The 25,875-nt window shown below is 33.0% G+C and overlaps 1 protein-coding gene across 3 annotated transcripts; it reads left to right on the forward strand.

Annotated features, from left to right (window-relative positions):
• Positions 1–5,425: 5,425 nt before the first annotated feature.
• On the forward strand, positions 5,426–25,299 carry LOC132756086 (protein Son-like). Of its 3 annotated transcripts, XM_060747072.1 has the most exons (10): positions 5,426–5,567; positions 10,792–10,957; positions 11,566–11,602; positions 13,912–14,049; positions 15,906–16,049; positions 18,022–18,183; positions 18,493–18,627; positions 19,226–19,384; positions 21,085–21,170; positions 21,734–25,299. In XM_060747072.1, exons 2-10 carry the CDS (start codon positions 10,794–10,796, stop codon positions 21,786–21,788), a joined length of 1,080 nt encoding a protein of 359 aa, XP_060603055.1. In that variant the 5' UTR covers positions 5,426–5,567; positions 10,792–10,793; the 3' UTR covers positions 21,789–25,299. The 3 variants fall into 3 exon arrangements, with proteins under 3 accessions (XP_060603055.1, XP_060603057.1, XP_060603056.1); XM_060747074.1 differs by lacking the exon at positions 13,912–14,049; XM_060747073.1 differs by lacking the exons at positions 21,085–21,170; positions 21,734–25,299 and adding an exon at positions 20,600–21,073.
• Positions 25,300–25,875: the final 576 nt, after the last annotated feature.

Consider the following 25,875-nt stretch of genomic DNA (forward strand, 5'->3'; position numbering starts at 1 on the left):
TTCTGGAAAAAAAAATTATCGGACCGGTAATATTTCCTCATAAAGCCAGCAGATTTTTTCTGCCCACCATATCTTTTAATTCCGGCAATGACATGAAAACGATTTATCTAAAAATAAAACATATTTAATCTTTAGAAAAGCTGAAGACCGCTTTTAAAAAATCGGAAACGTTTTGTGATGATGGTTAAATCTTGATCTTATAATTTAAATTTCAAATCATAAATAGCTTTGAAGATAAACTTTAAACGTTATCTCAAGGAAGACGCAGCGAATTATATACTGTATAAGTTAAAAAGTTTCTTGCATGGTTACAAGATAGCTGATATGGAATAGAAAATGATCTATTGTGTTGCTATGGATATCAGATCTATACATATCAATTACGGGCTTTGTTCATGAAAGAAATTTGATAACGAAAATTTTGAATTACGATATAAAACAATACTTTATATCATAAATATCCTAAAGAGTAATAATTAAATAATTAAATTAAATTAAGTATGCATAAAACTATAAGTTTACGCTTGCAAGCATGTCTATGACTATCATTTTCGTAATAAAGTTGTCCATAAAAAGTGTACTTATCTGTTTCCATACTTAAAACTTTATGCGACTAGTCAAACGTCATGGGTGTTTAGATTGTATTGACTCTATACATATCAGACTTAGTTGGTGTTCAGATTTTATTGGCTTTATACTTGTCAAACTTCATTGGTGATCAGATTTTATTGGCTCTATATTAGTCAAACTTCATGGGTGATCAGATTTTATTGGCTCTATACTAGTCAAACTTCATGGGTGTTTAGATTGTATTGACTCTATACATATCAGACTTAGTTGGTGTTCAGATTTTATTGGTTCTATATTAATCAAACTTTATTGGTGTTCAGATTTTATTGGCTCTATACATATCAGACTTAGCTGGTGTTCAGATTTAATTGGCTCTATACTAGTCAAACTTCATGGGTGTTCAGATTTGATCGGCTCTATACTAGTCAAACTTCATTCTGTTCAGATTTTATTGGCTCTATATTAGTCAAACTTCATGGGTGTTCAGATTTTATTGGCTCTATATTAGTCAAACTTCATGGGTGTTCAGATTTTATTGGCTCTATATTAGTCAAACTTCATGGGTGTTCAGATTTTATTGACTCTATACTAGTCAAACTTCATGGGTATTCAAATTTTATTGGCTCTATATAGTCAAACTTCATGGGTGATCAGATTTTATTGGCTCTATTTAGTCAAACTTCATGGGTGTTCAGATTTTATTGACTCTATACTAGTCAAACTTCATGAGTGTTCATATTTTATTGGCTCTATTTTAGTCAAACTTCATGGGTGTTCAGATTTTATTGACTCTATACTAGCCAAACTTCATGTGTGTTCAGATTTTATTGACTCTATATAGTCAAACTTCATGGGTGTTCAGATTTTATTGGCTCTATTTAGTCAAACTTCATGGGTGTTCAGATTTTATTGACTCTATACTAGTCAAACTTCATGGGTGTTCAGATTTTATTGACTCTATATAGTCAAACTTCGTGGGTGTTCAGATTTTATTGACTTTATATAGTCAAACTTCATGGGTGTTCAGATTTTATTGACTTTATATAGTCAAACTTCATGGATGTTCAGATTTTATTGACTCTATACTAGTCAAACTTCATGGGTGTTCAGATTTTATTGACTCTATATTGTCAAACTTCGTGGGTGTTCAGATTTTATTGACTTTATATAGTCAAATTTCGTGGGTGTTCAGATTTTATTGGCTCTATACTAGTCAAACTTCATGGGTGTTCAGATTTTATTGACTCTATTTAGTCAAACTTTATGGGTGTTCAGATTTTATTGACTTTATATAGTCAAACTTCGTGGGTGTTCAGATTTTATTGACTCTATACATATCAGACTTAGTTGGTGTTCAGATTTTATTGGTTCTATATTAATCAAACTTTATTGGTGTTCAGATTTTATTGGCTCTATACATATCAGACTTAGCTGGTTTTCAGATTTAATTGGCTCTATACTAGTCAAACTTCATGGGTGTTCAGATTTGATCGGCTCTATACTAGTCAAACTTCATTGTGTTCAGATTTTATTGGCTCTATATTAGTTAAACTTCATGGGTGTTCAGATTTTATTGGCTCTATATTAGTCAAACTGCATGGGTGTTCAGATTTTATTGGCTCTATATTAGTCAAACTTCATGGGTGTTCAGATTTTATTGACTCTTTACTAGTCAAACTTCATGGGTATTCACATTTTATTGGCTCTATATAGTCAAACTTCATGGGTGATCAGATTTTATTGGCTCTATTTAGTCAAACTTCATGGGTGTTCAGGTTTTATTGACTCTATACTAGTCAAACTTCATGAGTGTTCATATTTTATTGGCTCTATTTTAGTCAAACTTCATGGGTGTTCAGATTTTATTGACTCTATACTAGCCAAACTTCATGTGTGTTCAGATTTTATTGACTCTATATAGTCAAACTTCATGGGTGTTCAGATTTTATTGGCTCTATTTAGTCAAACTTCATGTGTGTTCAGATTTTATTGACTCATACTAGCCAAACTTCAAGGGTGTTCAGATTTTGTTGACTCTATATAGTCAAACTTCATGGGTGTTTCAGATTTTTATTGGCTCTATTTAGTCAAACTTCATGGGTGTTCAGATTTTATTGACTCTATACTAGTCAAACTTCATGGGTGTTCAGATTTTATTGACTCTATATAGTCAAACTTCATGGGTGTTCAGATTTTATTGGCTCTATTTAGTCAAACTTCATGGGTGTTCAGATTTTATTGACTCTATACTAGTCAAACTTCATGTGTGTTCAGATTTTATTGACTCTATATAGTCAAACTTCGTGGGTGTTCAGATTTTATTGACTTTATATAGTCAAACTTCATGGATGTTCAGATTTAATTGACTCTATACTAGTCAAACTTCATGGGTGTTCAGATTTTATTGACTCTATATTGTCAAACTTCGTGGGTGTTCAGATTTTATTGACTTTATATAGTCAAATTTCGTGGGTGTTCAGATTTTATTGACTCTATACTAGTCAAACTTCATGGGTGTTCAGATTTTATTGACTCTATTCAGTCAAACTTTATGGGTGTTCAGATTTTATTGACTTTATATATTCAAACTTCGTGGGTGTTCAGATTTTATTGACTCTATACTAGTCAAACTTCATGGGTGTTCAGATTTTATTGACTTTATACTAGTCAAACTTCATGGGTGTTCAGATTTTATTGACTCTATATTGTCAAACTTCGTGGGTGTTCAGATTTTATTGGCTCTAAATAGTCAAACTTCATGGGTGTTCAGATTTTATTGGCTCTATACTAGTCAAACTTCGTGGGTGTTCAGATTGTATTGACTCTATATTAGTCAAACTTCATGGGTGTTCAGATTTTATTGACTCTATACATTTCTGGCTTCACTCGTGATCAGACTGTAATTTGGTTCTCCACTGGTCAAACTTCATGTTTGTTAAGATTTTATCGGGCCCTATACTGGTCACACTTAATTGGTTCTCACATTTTATTGGCTCTTTATTGGTCTGACTTCACAGGTGTTTAGATTTTATTTATTGTCTCTATACTGGTCTGTTTTCAAGGGTGTCAAGGTTAAAATGGCTCTATAGTGATCAAACTTTATTGGTGATCAGATTGAAATGGCTCTATACTGGTCTGACTTCATTGGTGTTCAGATTTAAATGGTTCTTGTATTGGGTCTTTACTGATCAGACTAAAAGTTTGGGCTTTAAAATTAGTGGGACTTCACAATGGTGTTCAGATTATATTGTCTCTATACTGGTCAGACTTCGAAGGTGTTAAGAATATTCATTGTATTTACATGTACGAAATATAAGCAATTGGAGTTATATTATATTGTACTTAACTTATGTTTTTGCCAAACTCAAAAATTATAGTGATAAACAAATGAGCCGTGTCACGACAAAACCAACATAGTGCGGTTTGAGACCAGCATGGATCCAGACCAGCCTGCGCATCCGCGCAGTCTGGTCAGGATCCATGCTGTTCGCTTACCAACTCTATTACAAGAAGAGAAACTGATAGCGAACAGCATCGATCCTGATCAGACTGCGCGGATGCGCAGGCTGGTCTGGATCCATGCTGGTCGCAAACTCATTATGTTGGTTTTGCCGTGGCATGGCTCAAATATGTAATGAACATGCATTAGCATAGAATCTGGCAAGACACATGCAGATTGAAGATATGACTCTGTATGGACAGATTACATTATATCTACGAACGTTGGATATAAGAATTATGGTTGGATTTAACTGTACATATCTTTTTATGATATTCATTTAGAATATTTTATGTACTGGTTTAAAAGAACAAAGGAAGAAAAACAAACAAAACACATAAGTGCCAATTTGTAATGACGGCAGAGATTTTTACGGCTGGCATCTATAGACTTGTAGTCTTATAAGATTTATTGGTATGAATTATGTTCTCGTGATCTTTTTGTATAAGAAATTGATATTATTTATTTACGCTTAAGTTACACGAGCATTTCTTAATGACTTGCTTATATAAATACATATGCAAAAGCCATCACTGGTCAAACGATATGTCTTACGTGTGCACACGTACGTGATACATATTGTGTGATCACGTAATTTAGCTATCTCATGCGCACGTATTGGACGTCGCGTGCGCACGAAGTAAAGAAAAGATTTAATATATTCCCTTTATGCCATCATTACGGTGGCACAAAGGTGACATTCGTGGCCACTAGTTACTAAGTCGTGGCCACGAGATAGTTAAGTCGTGGCCACGAGATACTATTTTGTGGCCACGAGTTACTAAGTCGTGGCCACGAGATAGCTAAATCGTGGCCACGAGATACTAGGTCGTGGCCAAAACTGCATTTGACTTAACAAAATAGAATTGAACAAAACCATGTATGTGAACACTTTGTGTACAGTGTTATTTTGATTAAAAAACTATCCTATGCAATGCATCATATAGAACATGATTAGTATGGGATCAATTATCTTTAAAAACTAGTCTTTAATTTTATACCCAAAAGTCAAACTCACATACATGTATATTAACCCAAGAACCTTTAATTGACAATTAAGGTCCGTGTTTAACCATAAAGATTTAGACTGAATTGCAGTTTCATAGCCGTAGTTAAATTAGTTTCATGAGAAAATAATTAAATCAACTGTATCATGTCTTCATACCATAAGTTTTGATAGGTTTTAAAGCAAACAAATCGAGTAAAAGCAGGACAAAATTTAAAACACAAAGACAAACACATTTATAGATTTTAAATTTTACCTCTGTCAATCGATAAATCTGTCAATTGATAAACATCAGCTATTCTGTGGTTTAAGACATGCTTCAGTGCACAGCCTTTACATATAACAAGGAATACAGACATACCATTTATAGTGAAATATCGCTTCGGTCACTCGTTCAGTCTCCACTGTACATTTATGTTTAAAAGCGGTGTTATGTAGCCATATTCAAATCGTAAACAGGACTTGAGAATATATTTGGATCATTCCTTCAAGGTTTGTAATTTTGTAAATGAATTAACGTATATTTCACTCGACAAATAATTTTTGTTGGTGAGTTTAGTTTTTATTTGCTACGCAACATTGTCTCCTTTTAGGGATTCAGTCTTAGAAATTTCAATGCTTACATGACTCAGATCTTGTCAAATTTTATGTTACCGGCTGATAAAACAAAATACTTAACACTGCTTAATATGGAAGATATCATTGCATACATATATCTATACTTGTCATTGAAAACATACATGTATATCTTTACTTTATTGATCGAGACCAAGATTTTAAAAATATAATGAGGTTTGCTGAGTGAATCAAAACACTGAAAGGGCGTAAGAGTTGCTACCCTTTTATAACTAATACCATAGTCAGGGCTGGGAATCAAAACTGCGTCGTATCCTACAAAATGTAAACAAACGCCGCCATCTTGGAACGAAAAACGTATGTTTTTGTTTATAACTCTTTTTTTTGGAAATGACTGAAAACAAGATATATGTATTAACACGCTACACTATTTTCCGCTTCGTTCGGTATATGTTGCTTGCACAACTATTTTGTAAAACAAAAGTTATAGCGAACTTGCAACTCGAAGCGAGGCAGAATTTTTATGAAAATGTGTGGATACGACGCAGTTCAAATTGCTTTATCTATCGTATTTGCCTTCAAATCAATTATATATTTGTTTCAGAGTTCACCATAAACTTCGAAATATAATTTTGCATCATTTACTAAAATTTTATTAAAAAGAGATGTTTACTTTCTAAGAAAATAATGATTTTTACGAAATGATACGACGCAGTTGAAAATAAAATATGATACGACGCAGTTGTATTTTTGGCAGTCTTTTCAACAGGGATAAGTTTGGCAATATATTTCTATTTTATGAATAATCACTTGCGCTAGATAAAATCCCAGATCATTTGCGGTGTAAAGCAATGTTCTGTTGATTATTTAGAATACAATGTGTCATATCCAATATAACATTTAATTTGAAAGTTGACATTGCGGAAGCTACTTTTCAGTTAAACATGAACATGTTACCTTATTGATCATAATATCTGAAATAATTTCTTATATTTTCCTGTATGTTCAATATTATCCCTAATTTTTTTCGCAAAAAAAAAATGTAGAAATCTATTAACTCAAATTCATTTTGGCTAGCTACGCTCTAAGTTAACTGTGGTTCTGCATGTTCTGGGTATTGACTGCTTTTTTGTGGTTTCTTTTTCAAACTTTCACTCTACACATTAGCTTTACTAGGGGCGAGGACCTCAGGTGCGCCTCTGTGCATTATTTCAGGCAAAATGTTGTACCTGCAGAGAACCGTCGACATTTTGAAACTAGCTTGATAGGTTTTCCACACAAAAGGATAAAAAGTCCCAGGTGGTTTTCGAATTCATAGCAGTTCAGTTCAAGTGAATTCAGTAAACATAAACAGCTCGGCCTCGGTCGGACACACCTGTCTGATTTGTTTTTTCAACAAAATTTGTTAACGTCAGCTGTACAAATAAGCAGCTTTTTTGTATTAACTTCTGGCGTGAAGTTTTAAGATTATAAATATTTGAAATAATTATAAAGAGAATAAAATTTAAATTTCCTATTTCGGTATTAATAGCAGAGAAATTTTCAATGTAAACATGGGGTAATCCTCTGTGAAGTCATTTTCTGAAACTTTTGTTTAAGTTTTCAGGCAATTCATTATCAAATAAAAACCCCACTTTAGTATGAAGGTATGTTAAGATGTCATGTCTCTAGTCTGTTGAAAATTCGATACGATAATCTGACATTTTCTGTTCAATATTGTGAAAACTTAATAATTCTTCAATACTGTTGAAAGATCATGTCTGTCTATATCTGTATCAAATTTATCGGTGCATAGCGTAAAATACCTTTGCAAAACGGACACCTTTTTTATAAAATAATTTGTAGTTGTATCATATGTAATTCGATTTTGAAAAGTTTTTTGATGGAGAAGAATGATACTCACGTGCAAGTATAGAAAATAAATTCCGTAGACATTTCCTCATCGGCGATAAAGAAACGCAGGGGTAAAGTTCCGCGGCGCTGAACATAAAATGACTAAACGGAACGCATAACCTTCTTGCAAAAATATATTGTAGCTTAACCATTTATAATATTATTTTAAAAATTTAATGCTCAGTTTCAAATAATAAAGCTCATCTGTCCTCGTCGATTATTAAGAAAATGAATACAATAAAATTGGCACGTAAAAGACATAAGTAATAACGGAATTGACGGAAATTATTGCTCATTACAAGTAACAACGGTAGGCATGCAATTTGCGCATTCCCGATAGCGAGAGACCTTTTCAAAATTTGTAATTTTTTCTCTTTTTTTTTTAAGAAAAAAGTCATTCCTGATTAATACAGGGTCCAGTGGAGGTTACACTGGAATATTGAATTTTGTATCAAAAATAGTAATCACTCCCATTTCGAACTCACGTGAACAAGTTTATTAGCATGCTAAGGCAACAGTAGAACACGTTGTCATATGGGTGTGCGATCACGTGTTTCAATGTATATTGCATTTGATACAGCTTTTCGGAATTTGTAGATGATTATGATTAGTACTAAAATGCGACCGAAAAATGCAGCCTTAATAGAATTGTATTACATTTCCATTTTTATGAAACCAATGAGTGACCTCTGTTTTTGACTTAAGTTGTAGACAAGAAATGTTGTAGGACGTTATTGGCATACCTAGCACATAATTTAAATAGTTTAACCAATATTCAGCCTGCAATGAAAATACAACTGCGTCGTATCATATTTTATTTTCAACTGCGTCGTATCATTTCGTAAAAATCATTATTTTCTTGGAAAATAAACATCTCTTTTAAATGAAAGTTTAGTAAATGATGCAAAATTATGTTTTGACGTTTATGGTGAACTCTGAAAACGAGTATATAATTGATTTGAAGGAAAAACGATAGATAAAGCAATATGAACTGCGTCGTATCCACACATTTTCATAAACATTCTGCCCCGCTTCGAGTTGCAAGTTCGCTATAACTTTTGTTTTACAAAATAGTTGTGCAAGCAACATATACCGAACGAAGCGGAAAATAGTGTAGCGTGTTAATACATATATCTTGTTTTCAGTCATTTCCAACAAAAAGAGTTATAAACAAAAACATACATTTTTTGCTCCAAGATGGCGGCGTTTGTTTACATTTTGTAGGATACGACGCAGTTTTGATTCCCAGCCCTGATAGTGGTATTGTGAAAATTGTGTAATAGTGTCTATGAATACTAAATGTGGAAATTGACTTTAAATCATATATTTGGAGGTTGCAAGAGGGACTTGAGGGAGTGAGGACGGATAATATCAGATCAAAATGTCTTATCCCTATATATGATAACCACGTGACAGGAATTATGTTAGTATAAATGAATAAAATCCAAATATTTTTTTATTCAAATTACAAACCCGTTCCTTCGTTCCCTAGTGTTCAATATTAATATAGAAAAAAAACTTGTTTTTTATGCTTTAGTATGCTTTATGTCTCTTTTCATGGTCTTATAAATAGCGAATACTGACTAAGTGTAGGTCTAATACTCTATTTATTGAACCAGTTGAATAAAATTATATTATACATGTACGAGCCTATGTCTTGATGATGCCAAATCACTTGTGAATGGCATTATTCGGTGGTTATAGACTGGTAGAGTTAACCACTGGATAATACTTTTTATCCGTAAGATAACTTAATATTGAGCAACAGTATTTTAATCCAACAGACAAATTCTAGCCAGTGGATATTTTATCTGTTGAATATCGTTAACAACCGGGCCCTGATGTATTACATCTGATATTTTTAGGTAAATCTAAAGCAGGGACATAGATTCCAAGTCATTAGGTTGGAGAGTTTGTTTTTTTTTAAAATAAAATGTCATAAAAAGATAAAATTTCATCACAGGTTGGTACATGTTTAAGGACCTAGACGATTAATTATGTCTTTTCAAACGAAAAACATCTAAGCAAACTATGCATTCATTATTCTACTGTAATTCTAAACCGTTGCGTTTTATTTTGTAAATATTGACTTAAATCATAAACACACCCGTTAACTGAATGCAAATAGATCAGACGATTGTGCGCATGGTAATTTTTTTATCCTTCAATCGATTGCTGCACAATATATCATATAATGATACATGATGCTAAACTGGTAAACGTCAAAAGTAAGAATTAATTTCTAATCATTCGGAAAATCGTTATTATCAAGAGCGAATCGTAGTTAATGTGAACTTTCAAATGCTCAAGCAAACCTTTCGAATTTAGGTTTCTGACGTCGACTTTATTACATCTACATAAAAAAGACTATTTTAACTTGAGGACAATAAAATATGCTTTATCGTGAAATGATGGGGGATTTAAATAAAGCATAAACAAATAAATAGAAATAAATAATACTAATAATTTTACATTATGTATGGTTTCTATGTGAGATATTCTATTGACAAAATGATAAATACATTGTTATAGCATTTGTTCGCGTAATAACGCAGTCTGATTCGCGTTATTACGCTTTTTAATTCGCGTAACCACGCCTTACTTTCGCGTTACTTCGCCTTTATTTGCGTCACTAAGCCATCGTTCGTGTTTTTTTTTTCTCGCCTTTTCACGTCTTTTGATTTCCGTTACTACGCCTTTTGATAGGCGTTATATAACGCCTTTATTCGCGTTAGAACGCCTTGACATATAAGGCTTTTGTATAAATGAGTTTTTCGTTAAAATAAAAATACATTTGAATAAATCTGTACTGTTACAAAAGTACATATATTGAGATACACAGTGACAAACGTACTCAACATATTTATATTTTGTGTTATTATCTATTTTTGTGGAGTTAAAGGAAAATGCAATTTTCTCATAAAAGTTCTAGTATATTGTACATTAAACAACATACAAAATGAAAAATTATTCCAAATAAATTATATTTTGTAATGAGATTGCTAAATTTAAATTGTTATTTTTAATTAACTTTTATATAGTGACTCATACCAGTTAAAGTTTTATAGATGTCACGTCTGTTATATATAAGCGTTATTTGTCAAGGTCTTAAATGGTTTGTTTGTTTGTTTTTTTGTTTTTTCTTTGAAGAAAAATAAAACTTTCAAATGAATATGTAATGTCGATCATAATTATGTCTGTATTCTGCTTTTTGATTTGGCATTTATTGATTGATCTACTATTTTAGCTATGACAAAACGGGCAAATAAAGTGTTACACTCAGATACACCAACACCAGAAAACGAGATTTCACCGGACACCGTTCTCGAACATAACGTGAAATCTCGAGACGAGAACATGATGACCGCTGAGAACCAAACATCGGACCAAAACAAGAAACATCGTAAAAAGCGGTAAAACTAGTAATATCTTTAAACACATTTGGGAAACAATCAAAATGAAGTAAACATGTTAGTGATACATGTTTCATCATATGGATAAGTTTAGATTTTTATATAAAATATATCTAAGCGGTCAGTCAGTGAGCAAATTGATTTACAAAATGTATCTGCATCTAAAATCATATTGATTTAAATAGATGTACATGTATATTTCAATTGCAGATGAACAAATGAGCGGCGTCACGACAAAACCAACATAGTGCGTTTGCGACCAGCATGGATCCAGACCAGCCTGCGCATCCGCGCAGTTTGATCAGGATCCATGCTGCTCGCTTACCAACTATATTACAAGTAGACAAACTGATAGCGAACAGCATGGATCCTGATCAGACTGCGCGGATACGCAGGCTAGTCTGGATCCATGCTGGCCGCAAATCCATTATGTTGGTTTTGACGTGACGCGGCTCAAATGGTTTTCAAACTTACCTAAGCTATGAACTTATCATATAAATCAATACACTGAAACATATAACCTCACTTATGTTTGTATGCCAGAAATGAAACAACCAAATAGGCGTATTAAATGTACAACTGAATTATTGATATTCATCTAATTTCAGAAAAAAATCTAAACATCGACATCCTGACCTGGAAGAGGTAAGATTATTTTTGAAAATAAATCAGTGTCCTAAAACGGATGTTGACCATATGAAAAATAAGCATTGAAACAGCTACTACATTAATACGAATCATGCTTCGTACTTACAGGTGTTCAATCATTTCCATTATTAAAGAAATTGGAAGGGCCTCCCTTTCAGAAAGGCGTAAAATACAAAGAAATAGTAACAATAAACAAGGCCATTAAATGTTTTCTTCTACAATATTTAATCGTCAGATTAATTCAGAAACACTATATCATTTACTTAGAAACAATAATATTATATTACAATAGTTAGGCGATGTGACACCTCCGCAAATCGTTGATGTGTGGATGTTTTGCGTTGCATATTTTACACATGTTAACGTTTTGCGTTGAATTTGTCATTGGGTACGGTGTGCCTTTTGCCGCATATCATATACATCAGAAAAGGAAGTGTACTAATTGTGATATTGACTTGTGTGAGACCTAAATAATAGTCTTTATGGTGACATGCTGCAGTCATTTCTAGCCCACAAGAAATTTTATCTTTTTATCATAAAATGACGCGGGCATCTTACTAACCTGCTCGATTTTATGCCGAAATCATACAAAATGTCGCGGGAATTGTATAAACCACAAAAAGTCTCGCGGGTTTAAAAGTTGCCGTGACATTTTATAAATTGGCGGTAAAATTTAAATCGGACTTTATATGGACGCTATCGGTCGCCATAATTATTTAGTTCAAAATTAGTACGTCCGTGGGATCATGTTTTTTTCTTCCAAAAATCCTTTATGTTTACATATGTGTTGGAAGTAACTTTGTGGTAAACAGTGCAATTAGAATTAACTGAGCCGGGGTTCACTCGATTTCACATAGAGTAAATAGCAAACATTGTCTTTTTATAGCAATAAGTGACTTCCATTGTAACCGTTGCCTTTCCTTAGCGACCACCGACATCTTTAGCAATCATTTGCCTTCTTAACCACTGACTTTTGTAGAAATCACTGATTTCGCTTTGAAACCAATGACTTCCATAATAATCATTGACTTAAGGAGTGTGTCGTCCGTGGCGGAGTAGTTATAGTGATTGGGAAAATAGCTTATTTCTTTACAAGAGGGTCCACTCCGAAGATTACACAGTATCTCTGAATAGACAGATAAGGTTTGATCGATTAATGCCTTCATACAGTATGACTTATAATGTTAGTTAACAAATTTAGTTTATGGGAATACGCAATGACACCTTTAAAGCGAACAATGTAAAATGAAGACAAAAAAGAACGGAATAACAATGTTTACCCAGCCCTTGACTTTCAGTATGTCTATCCGTCCGCATTCAGCTTGTCCGGCTTTCACAGGTAAAACTGCTGGGCAGATTTCAATGAAACCAGTTCCATCCATAGTTGTGCATATCGCCCATACGTTCTGCTCCGCTGCACAAATTGGCAGCCAGAGCTATAAATAGACCAATATTGTCAAGCTTTCACAGGATTTCAATGAAACTTCATAGAAGTACTATCCCTAGTTATGCATATCGCCGGCACTTTTTGCTTCGCTGCACAAAATGGCCACCTGAGCTTTCTTATATTGAACTGCGGTCGGGATTTCAATGAAACTTCACAGGAGTGATCAGTACCATTCCTACTTGTATATATGGCCGGCACGTTCTGCTTCACTGCATACAAAGTTTCATCATGTGCGAAGGTCGCCAGAGCTATATAAGAAAACTCTTGTCCGGCTAACTGGTCTAACTGGTGGTGGGATTTCAATGAAACTTCACAGGAGTGCGCAATATCATCCTTAGTTGTGCATATCGCCAAATGTTACACTTGGATGCACAAAATGGCCACCAAAGGTCTAATTAGAAAAATCTTATCCGACTTTCACAGGTCAAGTTGGTTGTGGGATTTCAATGAAACTGCACAGGAGTGACCAGTACCAACCGTAGCTATGCTAATCGCCAGCGTGTTTCGCTTTGATGCACAAAATGGCCGTCAGAGCTATAAAAAAAAGAATCTTGTCTGGCTTTTATCGGTCAAACAGCTTGCGGGATTTTGACAAAAATTCACAGTGATCAGTACAATACTTTGTTTTGGGAAACATGTGTTTTGTGACAAAAAACCCTTTTAATGATATTTGAATCGAGAAATATGTCATTTAGAACAAAACGCAACGAAACAATTATTTTTATGTAAATACAAATTTACACGGAATCATACAAATTAAAACGGGCGCAAAAAAAATCGACAGAGCTTCATTATAATGCGTGTGATATAGACAAAACGGATAAAAGCTAGTATCTCACCGTTTAATTTCTTCTTAAAGCAATCATTACCATCTAGAACAATTGATGACATGGTTGGACAGTTGTCTATTAAAGATGATGAAAAACTTCCTGTGCTTGATAGAACAAATGGAAAAGATTTGTCACTTCCTGATGTGGAAAAAGAAGATGTCAAAATGGTAAATTTAGTTTACACCCTAATTCAGTTACAGTTATTACAAATATAACAGCAGTTATAAAGGAATAGCATCGATGTTTATCTTTTCCTTTACATGCACAATTACTTGGCAATGATATTACATTAGGAAAGGGAGCAAAAAAACGTTAAAAACGGTTTGGGACTATTACTGAAAGAGAACAGGTTAAACACTTCAGCATGAATTTAATCGTGATGTTCTAGACCATTTTTATGCTCCCCGAGGGGTGAGCATATAGTTGCCGCTTTGTCCGTTCGTCCGCTATTCTTGTCCGGGACATAACTCAACAAAAGGTATCAACATGAAACTTTGTATGTGGATACATCTCATTGAGTAGGTGTGCAATGCATAAGAACCATAACTCTACCATGCCTGATTTTGAAGTTATTCCCCTTTATTCATTTTTATACTTTAAGCTTTGTCCGGGACATAACTCTAAAACCATAAGAGATATCAACATGAAACTTTGTAGGTAGAAAGATCTCACTGAGAATGTGTGTAGCGCACAAGAACTATAACTCTACCTTGCCTAATTTTGAAGGTATTCCCTTTGTTCATTTTTATACTTTAATCTTTGTCCGGGACATAAGTCTAAAACTATAAGAGTTATCAACATGAAACTTTGTAGGTAGATAGATCTCATTGAGCAGGTGTGCACTGCACAAGAACTATAACTCTGCCATGCCTAATTTTAAAGTTATTTTTATACTTTGAACTTTGTCCGGAACATAAATCTAAAAGTATAAGAGATATCAACATAAAACTTTGCAGGTAGATAGATCTCATTAAGTAGAGGTGCAAAGCAAAGGAATTGTAACTCTTTCTTGCCTAATTTTGTAGTTATTTTCCTTTGTTCATTTTTATACTTTGAAGTTTGTTCTGGACATAGCTCTAAAACTATAATAGATATCAACATGAATCTTAATGGGTGAGTAGAATTGCAGTGCAAAAGAACCGTAACTCTATCTTTCCTATTTTTAGTTATTTCCTTTTGTTCATTTTACAATTTAAAGTTTGTCCGGGACATGACTCTTAAACTATAAGAGATATCAACATGAAACTTTGTAGGTAGATAGATCTTATTGAGTAAACGTGCAATGCACAAAAACCATAACTCTGCCTTGCCTAATTTTGGAGTTATTTTCCTTTGTTTATTTTTATACTTTGAACTTTGTCCGGGTCACATCTCTAAAATGATAAGAGATATCAACATGAAACTTTGTAGGCAGATAGATCTCATTGAGTAAATTTGCAGTGCACAAGAACTATAACTCTCACAAGAACTATAACTCTGCCATGCCTAATATTAGAGTTATTTTCCTTTGTTCCTTTTTACCCTTTGAACTTTGTCCGGGGCATAACTCTGACACTACAAGAGGTATTCTTTTCTGTGTCGGGGAGCATCACCCGGTTCAACCAGTTCTTGTAATCAACTGGACTGGGTCCTTGGGAACAAACAACAAACAAACAAATAAAACCGGAGTTTTCTAATAAATTAGTGAAAGAATAAGTTGATTTTATCTCTCGCAGACAGAAACTCATTCAAGTCGCTTACCAGTCTGAATGCAATCGGCATCCAAAGTTGCTTACAACAAATCAAACTATTTGAAATAATATGTTCGTTTCTCGTCCCTCTTTTACTCGACAATAATTGCAAACCGTGTATAATGATCTGTTTATTTAACAAATTTACGGAACAAAATTAAAACATACGCCAAATCTAGTTTAGTAGACCTTGTCACCCACACTGTGATGATATATTGTGGGATATATTGATTTTGTCACAAAGATTAAAACTCACTGCTTAGAATAGAACAAATTTTTATCTCTTCTCAAAGCAATCCTTACCATCAAAAACGATTGATGACACGGTTGGAAAGTTGTCTAATAAAGATGATGAAAAGATCCCTGATCAATCATTGGATAGAACAGTTGAAGAAGATATGTCAATCTCGGGTGTGGAAAAAGATGATGTCAAAAAGGTAAATCTTACGTCAGATTTACAAACGAGGTCCTAACCTAATTTCTTAGTTTAAGTGAAATGATTTTGTCCAATTCAGGATAGACATTTACTTAACCTTACAGTTACTGGAACGAAATATTATGCAACTTTGTTTAACATGTGATATGTAGATGCATACCAGTCATGATTGTTAGTAAAATAAACCCAGGATGGAAGCATATTTTACTATACTAACAGTAATTTACCAAGCCTTGCACAAAGGTGTAGGTGGAACTTAATGTGTCCTATAGCTACAGGACTAGTTTATTTTAAATTTTAATAAAAATTCTTTGATTTGGTTAACAAAGAGGGGAGTAAGAAGTACAATGTATTTGGTGGAATGATCCTATAAACCTATAAAAATCAGTAAACATTATTATTTGTTTAGCGTAATACTCATTATCCCATTAGGGATTAGATTTATGTTCTGACAGAGCATATTTTAAACATGCAATAACATCGCGTGACGATATTTTTTCTCCTCTGTGTGCACCACCTTTTTGCAAAACTATAAAATATGATTTTACCTCCGACAAACAAAGTTTTAGGGGTATACTGGAGTCAGCTGGTGGTCGGTTGGTCGGTCCGTGACACTTGTCCGGCACTTGTGACAATTTCTAGTTTTATTTTGTTTACTTCTAAAACTAAGATTGATAAAAGTTTTATATTTGCGAAAATATGGAAATTTCAATGACACTGTGTTGGCTTGTATGTTGGTAAATATTTTATTGTTAATGTCACTCATTAAAGTAACTATTTTTTAGTGAATATTGAAATATAATCAAAAATTGAATAGTGTTATCAATAATGGACAGCTCTTTTAAAATGAATTGATATCTCTGAAATTTATTTTTGCACAATATTTTGGTAAGTTTTATTCTCAAACAATGAGGACAGTCAGATAACCCGAATCAAACACTGAGAAGATAAACACAAGAGAAGTGTGATTTAAAACGAAAAGTTGTGCGCCTATGTAACACATTCTCATAGTTTTATGAAATGTGTTTGATTGCAAAATGCAGAATCTATCTCCTAACACAGCATTCATGAAACTATGTATATATGATTAAAATTTGTTATATAACTTCATGTAATTACAAAACATTAAAAAGTAATGACACAGTTGGAAAACTATCAAGAGGAAAGCGTGGCTTTGTTGACAAGGCTGGACCGCTGACACAGGAGTCGCATAAAAGAACAACAGTTAATGGAATCATTTTGACGTTTGTTGCACATTTTGCTTTTCACAACGGAATCTCCTCCCAGTAATCTGTTTAGAAAAATTCAGAAATTTAGGCCGGGCACGTTAAATATGATCAAGCTTTCCAAAATTTTATATAAAATACTCTTTTTATAATTGCTAGATCGTTTTATTGAATATATCAATGTGTACATGCATAAGATATTTAAGTTGCTTTTAGCTTCCAAATAAACGCTATTCAAAACATTTCTAGTTCGTGTGGATGACTGTATCTTACATTTTAGAAACTATCCGCTTTAACAAAAGAATATTTTAGGGTAATTTACTTTTGCACTATTTCTTATAATTCGTTTTTCGTATGTATGTAGTACTATTTACTGTGGTACTTTTCCCTTTGAGAAAATTGAAATATTTGATAAAGGTATTGAAACATTTTCCATTAATATGAAAGTCACTTAATCTTTGATGGAATATCAAAATTTTGCTTTAGTTTAATGATGAAAATGAAAAGTAATTTCGTTCTGTTGTTGTTATTATTATCATTTTAACACTAAATTAAATGTTTCATATGTTGTCTTGAATTTTTAACCCAGCCTAAGAGTTATGTAAAAGATACTTTGATTCAACACATTTTGTCAATGTTTTAGTGATAAAACGTGTAATCATGCAATTATCTCTAAAACATAGATGCCAAAATAAATGATAACATTTCTAAAAGGTTCATAGTGGTACCATAACTTTCTCTTGAAAGGAATCTCCTCAATCCAAGAAAATTGCTAAGCAGGACCGGAAAAAAAGGCGCGATCGTAACTCTCATAATGGTCTAGAAACGCCTTCCAAAAAAGAACTGATACTGGACGTTATAAACGAAGAGGACTTGGCAGGGAAGGAAGAAGATAATAAAAAAGAAAGGGTGACTTTTATGATATTTTTTTACTTTGGACTGGTAACTCATAAGTTAAGGCACTTTACTTTATCAACATGAAAGCGTTTAAAGATATTCACTTCAAAGTAGACATACTTGAAAAATCTATGAACTAAACTTTCATGTCATTGAAAATAGAAAGCTTGATTGAAAGTGTGCATATACATTTTCATTTTGAAAGAAGTATAAAGTCCATACAATGAAAAACTTGAATGAGAAAATTCAAAAAAATATATATAGCATATTTAATTTTGGTTGAATAAAAGTAATATGTGCAACATGATTTTTTCATGGAAGGTGTCAAAGCCGTCACGGAAAGAAATCAAGGAAAGAGCTGGCAAACTTTTAAAAGGACGCCAAAGTCCATTTGCTGCCGAGAAAGGGCAGGCGCATGAAGCATCCGTTGAAGAAAATGATGAAGAAGCAGAGGGGGTATATAGCTTCGGTGTTACATAAAAACATATGAACTTGAATAGAAATTAACATTTAGACATTTAAATTCTTAAAACACTGCTTTCTTTGTTAATGACTAAAAGTTACCAAACCATTTATATTTAATGGAATAGAATAAGATGATTCAATTTTAAGCTAAACGCAGTTTTATTTATAAAGTCAAAGTAGCACTCTAAGTAAATGAGAGGAAGTTATAAAACAAAACATAAAAATCAAAAAAATAATTACATCAACGAAAACTTTATAACTGTGCGACAAGTTTTGAAAAACGACTTTATGCAAATCAAATATGAACTGCCCGTGTCATATGTTATAATTGTGTTAGTTAAAATTTACATGTAGAAGAACATTTGAAACTGTTGAAATGAATCCCTTCTTTGATTGGTTAGGTTATAAAACATTACAGATCACTGTTTATTGCAACAAGAATCTTCGCAAAAACATCAAGTATATATGAGTTGCATAAAGTACTTATATTTGAATCTTTTAAGAGTAGGCAAAAACAATTGTTAAAAATTTTGACTTTATAACTTAGTTTAAGTATCAGTGGATATAACTTTCTGATTTTACTTCATAGCAATATTTGACCTCTGCTGAGAGGAATAGAGAGCTATCTTGCTTATATCGAAGAATATATTTTCTTGAAAAATATGGAGTACCCATGGAGCGAGAGCGGCCACGCAAAGCACATAAAAGAAATCTGACAAGCTCAGATGAAACAGATGATCATGAGCAGGTAGAAATTGTAAAATTTAGAAAAATTTTACTTCCCTGTTGTAATTTCAAAGAGTGTAATGAATAAATAAATCACCTATAATCATACTTATGAAGTGAAAGACACATTTATGATAAAAAAAACTAAAATTCAATTGCTAATAATAAATTTATTGACAGGTCACACATTGACAAGTGTTTTTCACACCTGCACAAAATAACCAGGACCATTAACTGTAATTGAACATATCACACATGGGATTATGTTTTAATCCACATTACAATACACAGTAATGCGGTAATGTGACATTTAGATTGCTTTCCGGTTTTCAGAAGATTTATATTGCATGCTTAGCATAAGTAGCCATAGGAAATCGTCCGTTTTTCGGAATTTAGAGGTTCCCGTATTTAGAGGAAATTATTCAATAAAATGTATATAAGGAAAAATATGGGACTTTTAATATCCTCTGGTTTCAGAGCATACCGGTTTTTAATGGTCCGTTTTTATAAAGTTTGTACTGTACTGCTTTGGTATTTTTAACAGAAAAGCCTACAGAGCTGATTTTGATCAATGAATTTTACAAATATGTATGCTTTTCAAAACTGTTCTAAACAAGTGAATTACATTTGTACACATATTGGATAATTCTATGCGTTATGTATGTCATTAATGGAAGTGACCAGTGTTCGATAAAATGAAATAACAATGAAATATAATCTGAAACAATATCTATGAAAAGCAAAAGTGATAAAGTTTGAGTACAATTCATCCTGATAACGAGCCATATTACCATGTGACTGTAGGTGGAATTCCTCGGCTGCCAAATGTCAACAAAATGCGATCAAATTTGTCTCTGCTCTCGTGTGACTAGATTCCAAATAAATGTTATTTAAAGTTATTTTATTGTATAAATACTTTTCTAAAAGAAGACATGCCTATTAAATTGTCAAAAACTGCATTCAACAAATGATAAATTTCTCTTGCTCTTTCCCTACTAAAACTACCCTTTACCACTCTCTTCGTTCTACACAGGTACCGTTTGTGTCTTGAATTATGTACAATGTTAAACCATACTAAAACACCCGTCTGTTGATCACCTGAGATCTTCTTACAAGCAAATTATCAACTACATCTTTCTTGGCACCATCAATACCCGTTTTTAAAGTTGTCTTCGCTAGGCTTTTCACTATAATAAGCTTAAGTTCTGTTAATAATTTTGTGTCTCCTGATTAACAGAAGCTGCAATGTGCAATTGGCTAAACATTAGGCGACACATGTGATAAATGATCGCTGTTGGTTTGTATTGGTATCAATACTTCTGTAGACCAGTTACAAAGAACACCTTAAAAGTATATATTTGAATTATTGTAACACACTAGTTTAATTGAATATACTTTCTTTAAAACATACGATATATATAACATATCTTCTTATGAACACGAATATTAAAACCGAGTTTCTTGGCGGCGGAAATTATGTTTTGCTTTGTGATTGGTTGATCTAGTTCAGTAAAGGAGCTTCAATAAAAGTCTAAATATGTATTGGGGATTTTGAGATTTCTGTTTTCTTTTTAAATGTTTTCAAAAGAAAACGCTTATGAATTTCATCATATTTTTCATTTTTAACAACATGTTTTATACAAGTGTTTTTTGTATTTAAGTTTCTTTATATGTAGGATATTTATATGTAGGATATTTAATTTTTATTTACATTCCTCACAGTGGGCACATGAAAGAGAGAGAGAGAATACACGTCTTTACCTTTCGAATCAGATGAAGAAGAATCATATGAAGAAGAATCTGATGATGTAAATAAAGCTTCAATATTACATAAAACTTGAAGATAAAATTACCATTTAAACATTTAAAACGCTCGTCTGCCTTCTTTGTAAATGACTTAAAGTTATCAAACCATATAATTAATGAAATAGAATAAGATGAATCAATTTTTGTTTTACGTTGTTAAGGTAATAAAGAAAAAAAAAGTAACACAATCTATTCAATGCCCTCTAAATAAGTGAGAGGAAGTTATTAAACAAAAAGCAACAATCAAAATTATAAAACATCACCGAAATGAAATCTTAATGAACGGCGGCAAGTTTTGAAATTCGAAAGAACGATTTAATGCATATCAAATATTAACTGTCAGTGTCAACTGTTTACAGTGTGTTAGTTACATTAACAATACGTTGTAGTTGGTTTTAGAAGGTTAAAAAAGAAGTCTCGCTAAAATATCACGTATGTCTGAATTTCATAAGGTACTTAGGATCACACTAATATTTGAATTTTTGAAGGGGAAAGAAAATACTTTGACTTTATAACACATTTTTTAAGTGTCAATAGAGATAACTTACTCATTTTACTTTTATAGCTATCTCCACAATCAAAAACAGTTGCTGGCAGGGTTGGAAAGCTATCTCGCATGAACCGAAGAACTGCTAACACATTTAGAGAACTCCGGGAGCGAGCACAGCTACGCAAGATAACACATAAAAGAAATCTGACAAGCTCAGATGACGATGATGATGATGATGATGACGGTTATGATGACGATGATGATGATAAGGTAGAAAATGTTAACTATAATTAAGAGTTATTGTAGAGGTGGGGTTTTGAAGGTTACACTAAATGGGTTTTTTAATATACATGTATATTTATTCTATAAAGAATAAAATATAATAAACAAGATCAACAAGGAAAGGCGGCGTTCAATGAACGCAACCCCCACACGACCCAGCAACAAGCCTGTAATAAAAATAAAGAACAATAAGACATCACATTACAATACCGGTATTTTACAAGACAAACATATTTCGCAAAATAAATGATACAAAATGTTTGACAACAATTCAAATTACAATAAGAACATTTTCACAAATAATAAATATATACATACCAGACTTTGTAATTGTAATAGAAGAAATCTAATATCATGATCAAATAGCAAACACAAATATTTCTTCTATAATAAATATATAAATGAGTCAACTTGTAAATACAAAGAATTTGTTATAACTTTGAGAGTTTAGCAAGAAGTGGTCGGAGTTACTAAAAATGTTATGTTCCAGAATCAAATCAGCTGCGGATGTTTCTAAATTCAAAATGTCACCATTACCATGATTAAATGTTGACTTCTGCTTTGATTAAATGATGAATTCTGCTTAAGCCGGTGCTATGGGGCGTGGACGGTAACTTGCACTTTCCATTTCCGTCCATGAACAGGCTCAATCAAACTTAGCCTGCAACATTTTGCCTTGTTGGGCTTTCTTTAGGAATTCTTTATTTTTCTCTATTTTATCGACACATTAGCGTTGTTTGTGCCGTGTGGAGGCTGTAAAAAGTCGCCCCGTATATTCAATTAGGGATGTTATATTTTCGATCCTTAAAGATCGTTCAGCACGACATTATTGTTGTATTTGTGGTTCTTTGAGTTTTTTTCTTTTTGACATTTGTCTTGATCAGTGGTTCCAATATTCCTACTTGAATAATGTTGCCCTTATTCAAAATTTCACCATTATCATGATTAAATTTTGAACTCTGCTTAAGCCGGTGCTAGGAGTTGTGGACGGTTACTTGCACTTACCATTACCATCCATGAACAGGCTCCATCAAATCGAGCCTGCAACATTTTCAGTTTTGTCTTGTTGGGCGTGCTCTGTCTTGTACCCTGTCCTGTTTTTGTTTGGGGTCCTCCTGGGCTCCTTGCCACTGGCCCTTGTTACTGGGTCGGTTGGGGACTGCGTTCATTGAACGCCGCCTTTCCTTGTTGATCTTGTTTATCTTATTTTCTTTAGGAATTCTTTATTTCTCTCTACGTATTTTATCGCGTATTTTATCGCAACATCAGCGTTGTTTGTGCCGTGTGGAGGCTGTAAAAATCGCCCCGTACTTCAACAAGGGATGTTATATTTTCTTTCCCTAATGATCGTTCAGCATGATAATATTGGTGTGCTTATGGTACTTTTAGTTTTTACCTTTTGGAATTTTTCTAGTTGGGTGGTTCCAATATTCCTACTTTAATAATAATGAATCACCCTTAGGATATGTTGCCTGCTTTTTGAATTTGTCCTTTGTCGTCATATCTGTGATATGCAGGCTTCATAACCTCTGATGCCCTTTCAAATTCCATTTTATTTAGTTTCCTCGTTCCTTCATTGTTTTCTCGTTTAGGGCACACGCATTTTATTTTACTTGGGGACCATACGCCGCTTTTCATGAAATGGCACTAACGTGTTACATTAAAAGTTCCATGATAACCGCCAAATGAACACATCTGCGGATGGTTTTAAATTCAAATTTTTACCATTTTCATGTTTAAATGATGAATACTGCTAAAGCCGGTGCTAGGGGAACATGGACGGTAGTTTGCACTTGACAGTATAGTCCATGAACAGGCTGCATTAAATCGAGCTTGCAACATTTTCAATTTTGCCGTGTTGGGCTTTCTTAAGGGATTCTTATTTTCTCTATTAAATCGACACATCAGCGTTGTTTGTGCCGTGTACATTCAATCGGGGATGTTATATTTCCGATCCTTAAAGATCGTTCAGCACGACATTGTTGTTGTGCTTGAGGTAATTAATTTTAGTTTTTCTATTCGGCTATTTTCTTGTTTGGTGGTTCCAGTATTCCTCACTTGAAACTGTTGAATCACCCTTAGGATATGTTGCCTGCTTTTTTAATTTGTTTTTGACGTCTTATTTGTGCCGCCGTATGAACACATCTGCGGATGTTTCTTAATGCAAATTTGTATCTTTTTCATGTTTAAATGTTAAATACTGCTTAAGTCGGTGCTAGGGGGCGTGGACGGTAGTTTGCACTTGACAGTATAGTCCATGAACAGGCTTAATCAAATCGAGCTTGCAACATTTTCAATTTTGCCGTTTTGATCTTTCTTTAGGGATTCCTATTTTTCCAATTTTGATACTGTTATGCCGTTCAATCAAATAAATTACCAACCAAACAAACGCTAAAAACAAATTAAACCGAACAAACCACACGACAGCACTTTCTTTCAACCGAGAGAGAAATACTTTTACGCGAATTGGTTCTAGGATTTAATTTGTTAGTTCAGTAGAGTAGTAACAGATAGAAAGATAAGCAATAAAGTATATTCAATACAATGTATACAATGTTAACAATAAACACAAACAATAATAATAAAAACAATAATCAAGATCTTAAAGTATGTGATATCTATTTCTATGTAAACACAATAGATTCAAGACCTTAAAGGTTTCTAAATATCTATTTAAATATATCTATATGCTATTAAGTTTAATAGTCAGTAAGTCAAATATTTAGACACAAATAATTATAAATATACAACACTATTCATACACACATGATAAATAAACAATAGCAGTATCTTCACAAAGAACTATAAAAATGTGTGAAGTACATTTAACTTACTATGCAGTGTGAACTATCCGAAATTTATGGCATATCCGAAATTTTCTTATTATGAAATTTGTGAGATCGCGAAATTGTGTCACATTTACATTTTTCGATTTTACTTAGACAAGTACTATTTATGAAATGAATCAAAAATTGACTTTGAAAGCAACTGAATTAAATCAAAAATTTACTTAAAATATGTAAAGATAAAAAAGACCTTGTTTTACATTTCCGTGAAGAAGGTAACCCAAAATTAAGAATATGGAACGAAGTAGTCCAGAAATTAATCCAAAAAAAATTGTTCCTATAAAATTTGAAAAATAGAGGGAAATAAGAATCCCTAAAGAAAGCCCAACTCGGCGAAAATTGAAAATGTTGCAGACTCGGTTTGATTAAGCCTGTTCATGGACGGTCAGAAAATCCAAAATATACAAGAATAAAATATGATAACAATATCAAATCACATTAGTATGAAAGATCTGCTGTAAAACAAAATAAAAATGTCAACGTTCCTTGTCCGTATATACAATAAATAAATTCCTCCGCTGTTTACATACGCTTTCAAACTGATCATGTTAAAAAAGTCTTTTTGATACAAATCTGGCACGAAAGAGCTCCATTTACAAAAAGACATGGGTAGGGAGGTGGGATTGGGTTGGAAGTATACCTATGTGTCTATCAAAATCTCTTCTATTGCTGTATTGGTTGGTTGCCGCGGTGAGGTTCCAGGAATCGTCCTGGTCCTCTTACCGCTGGATTCTAGGTGCCCTACAAGCAATGAACAGCTCGCATGGCCTCTTTAATTAACCTTGTTGGGGAGCCATTTTGTAGTGGTGGTGTTTTGAACGTAACACTCAATGAGGTTTTCAATATATATTTATTCCATATTAAAGAATAAAACCTGCAGTAAAAATAATAGACAATGCATCGCATTACAAAACAAGTAGTTTACAAGACATATACATTTCATAAAATAAATAATACAAAATATTACACAACAATTCAAAATCCCAGAACCAAATCAGCTAAACATATCTTTTATACAAAACCAATCATATATCATTCAACTTGCAAAACCATTTCAATCAACCATGACAAAAGGAAAAAAGACAGACA

The sequence above is a fragment of the Ruditapes philippinarum genome, unplaced genomic scaffold (genome assembly GCF_026571515.1).
Source record: "Ruditapes philippinarum isolate M1 unplaced genomic scaffold, ASM2657151v2 ctg11393_1_1_1_1, whole genome shotgun sequence".
NCBI lineage: Eukaryota > Metazoa > Mollusca > Bivalvia > Venerida > Veneridae > Ruditapes > Ruditapes philippinarum.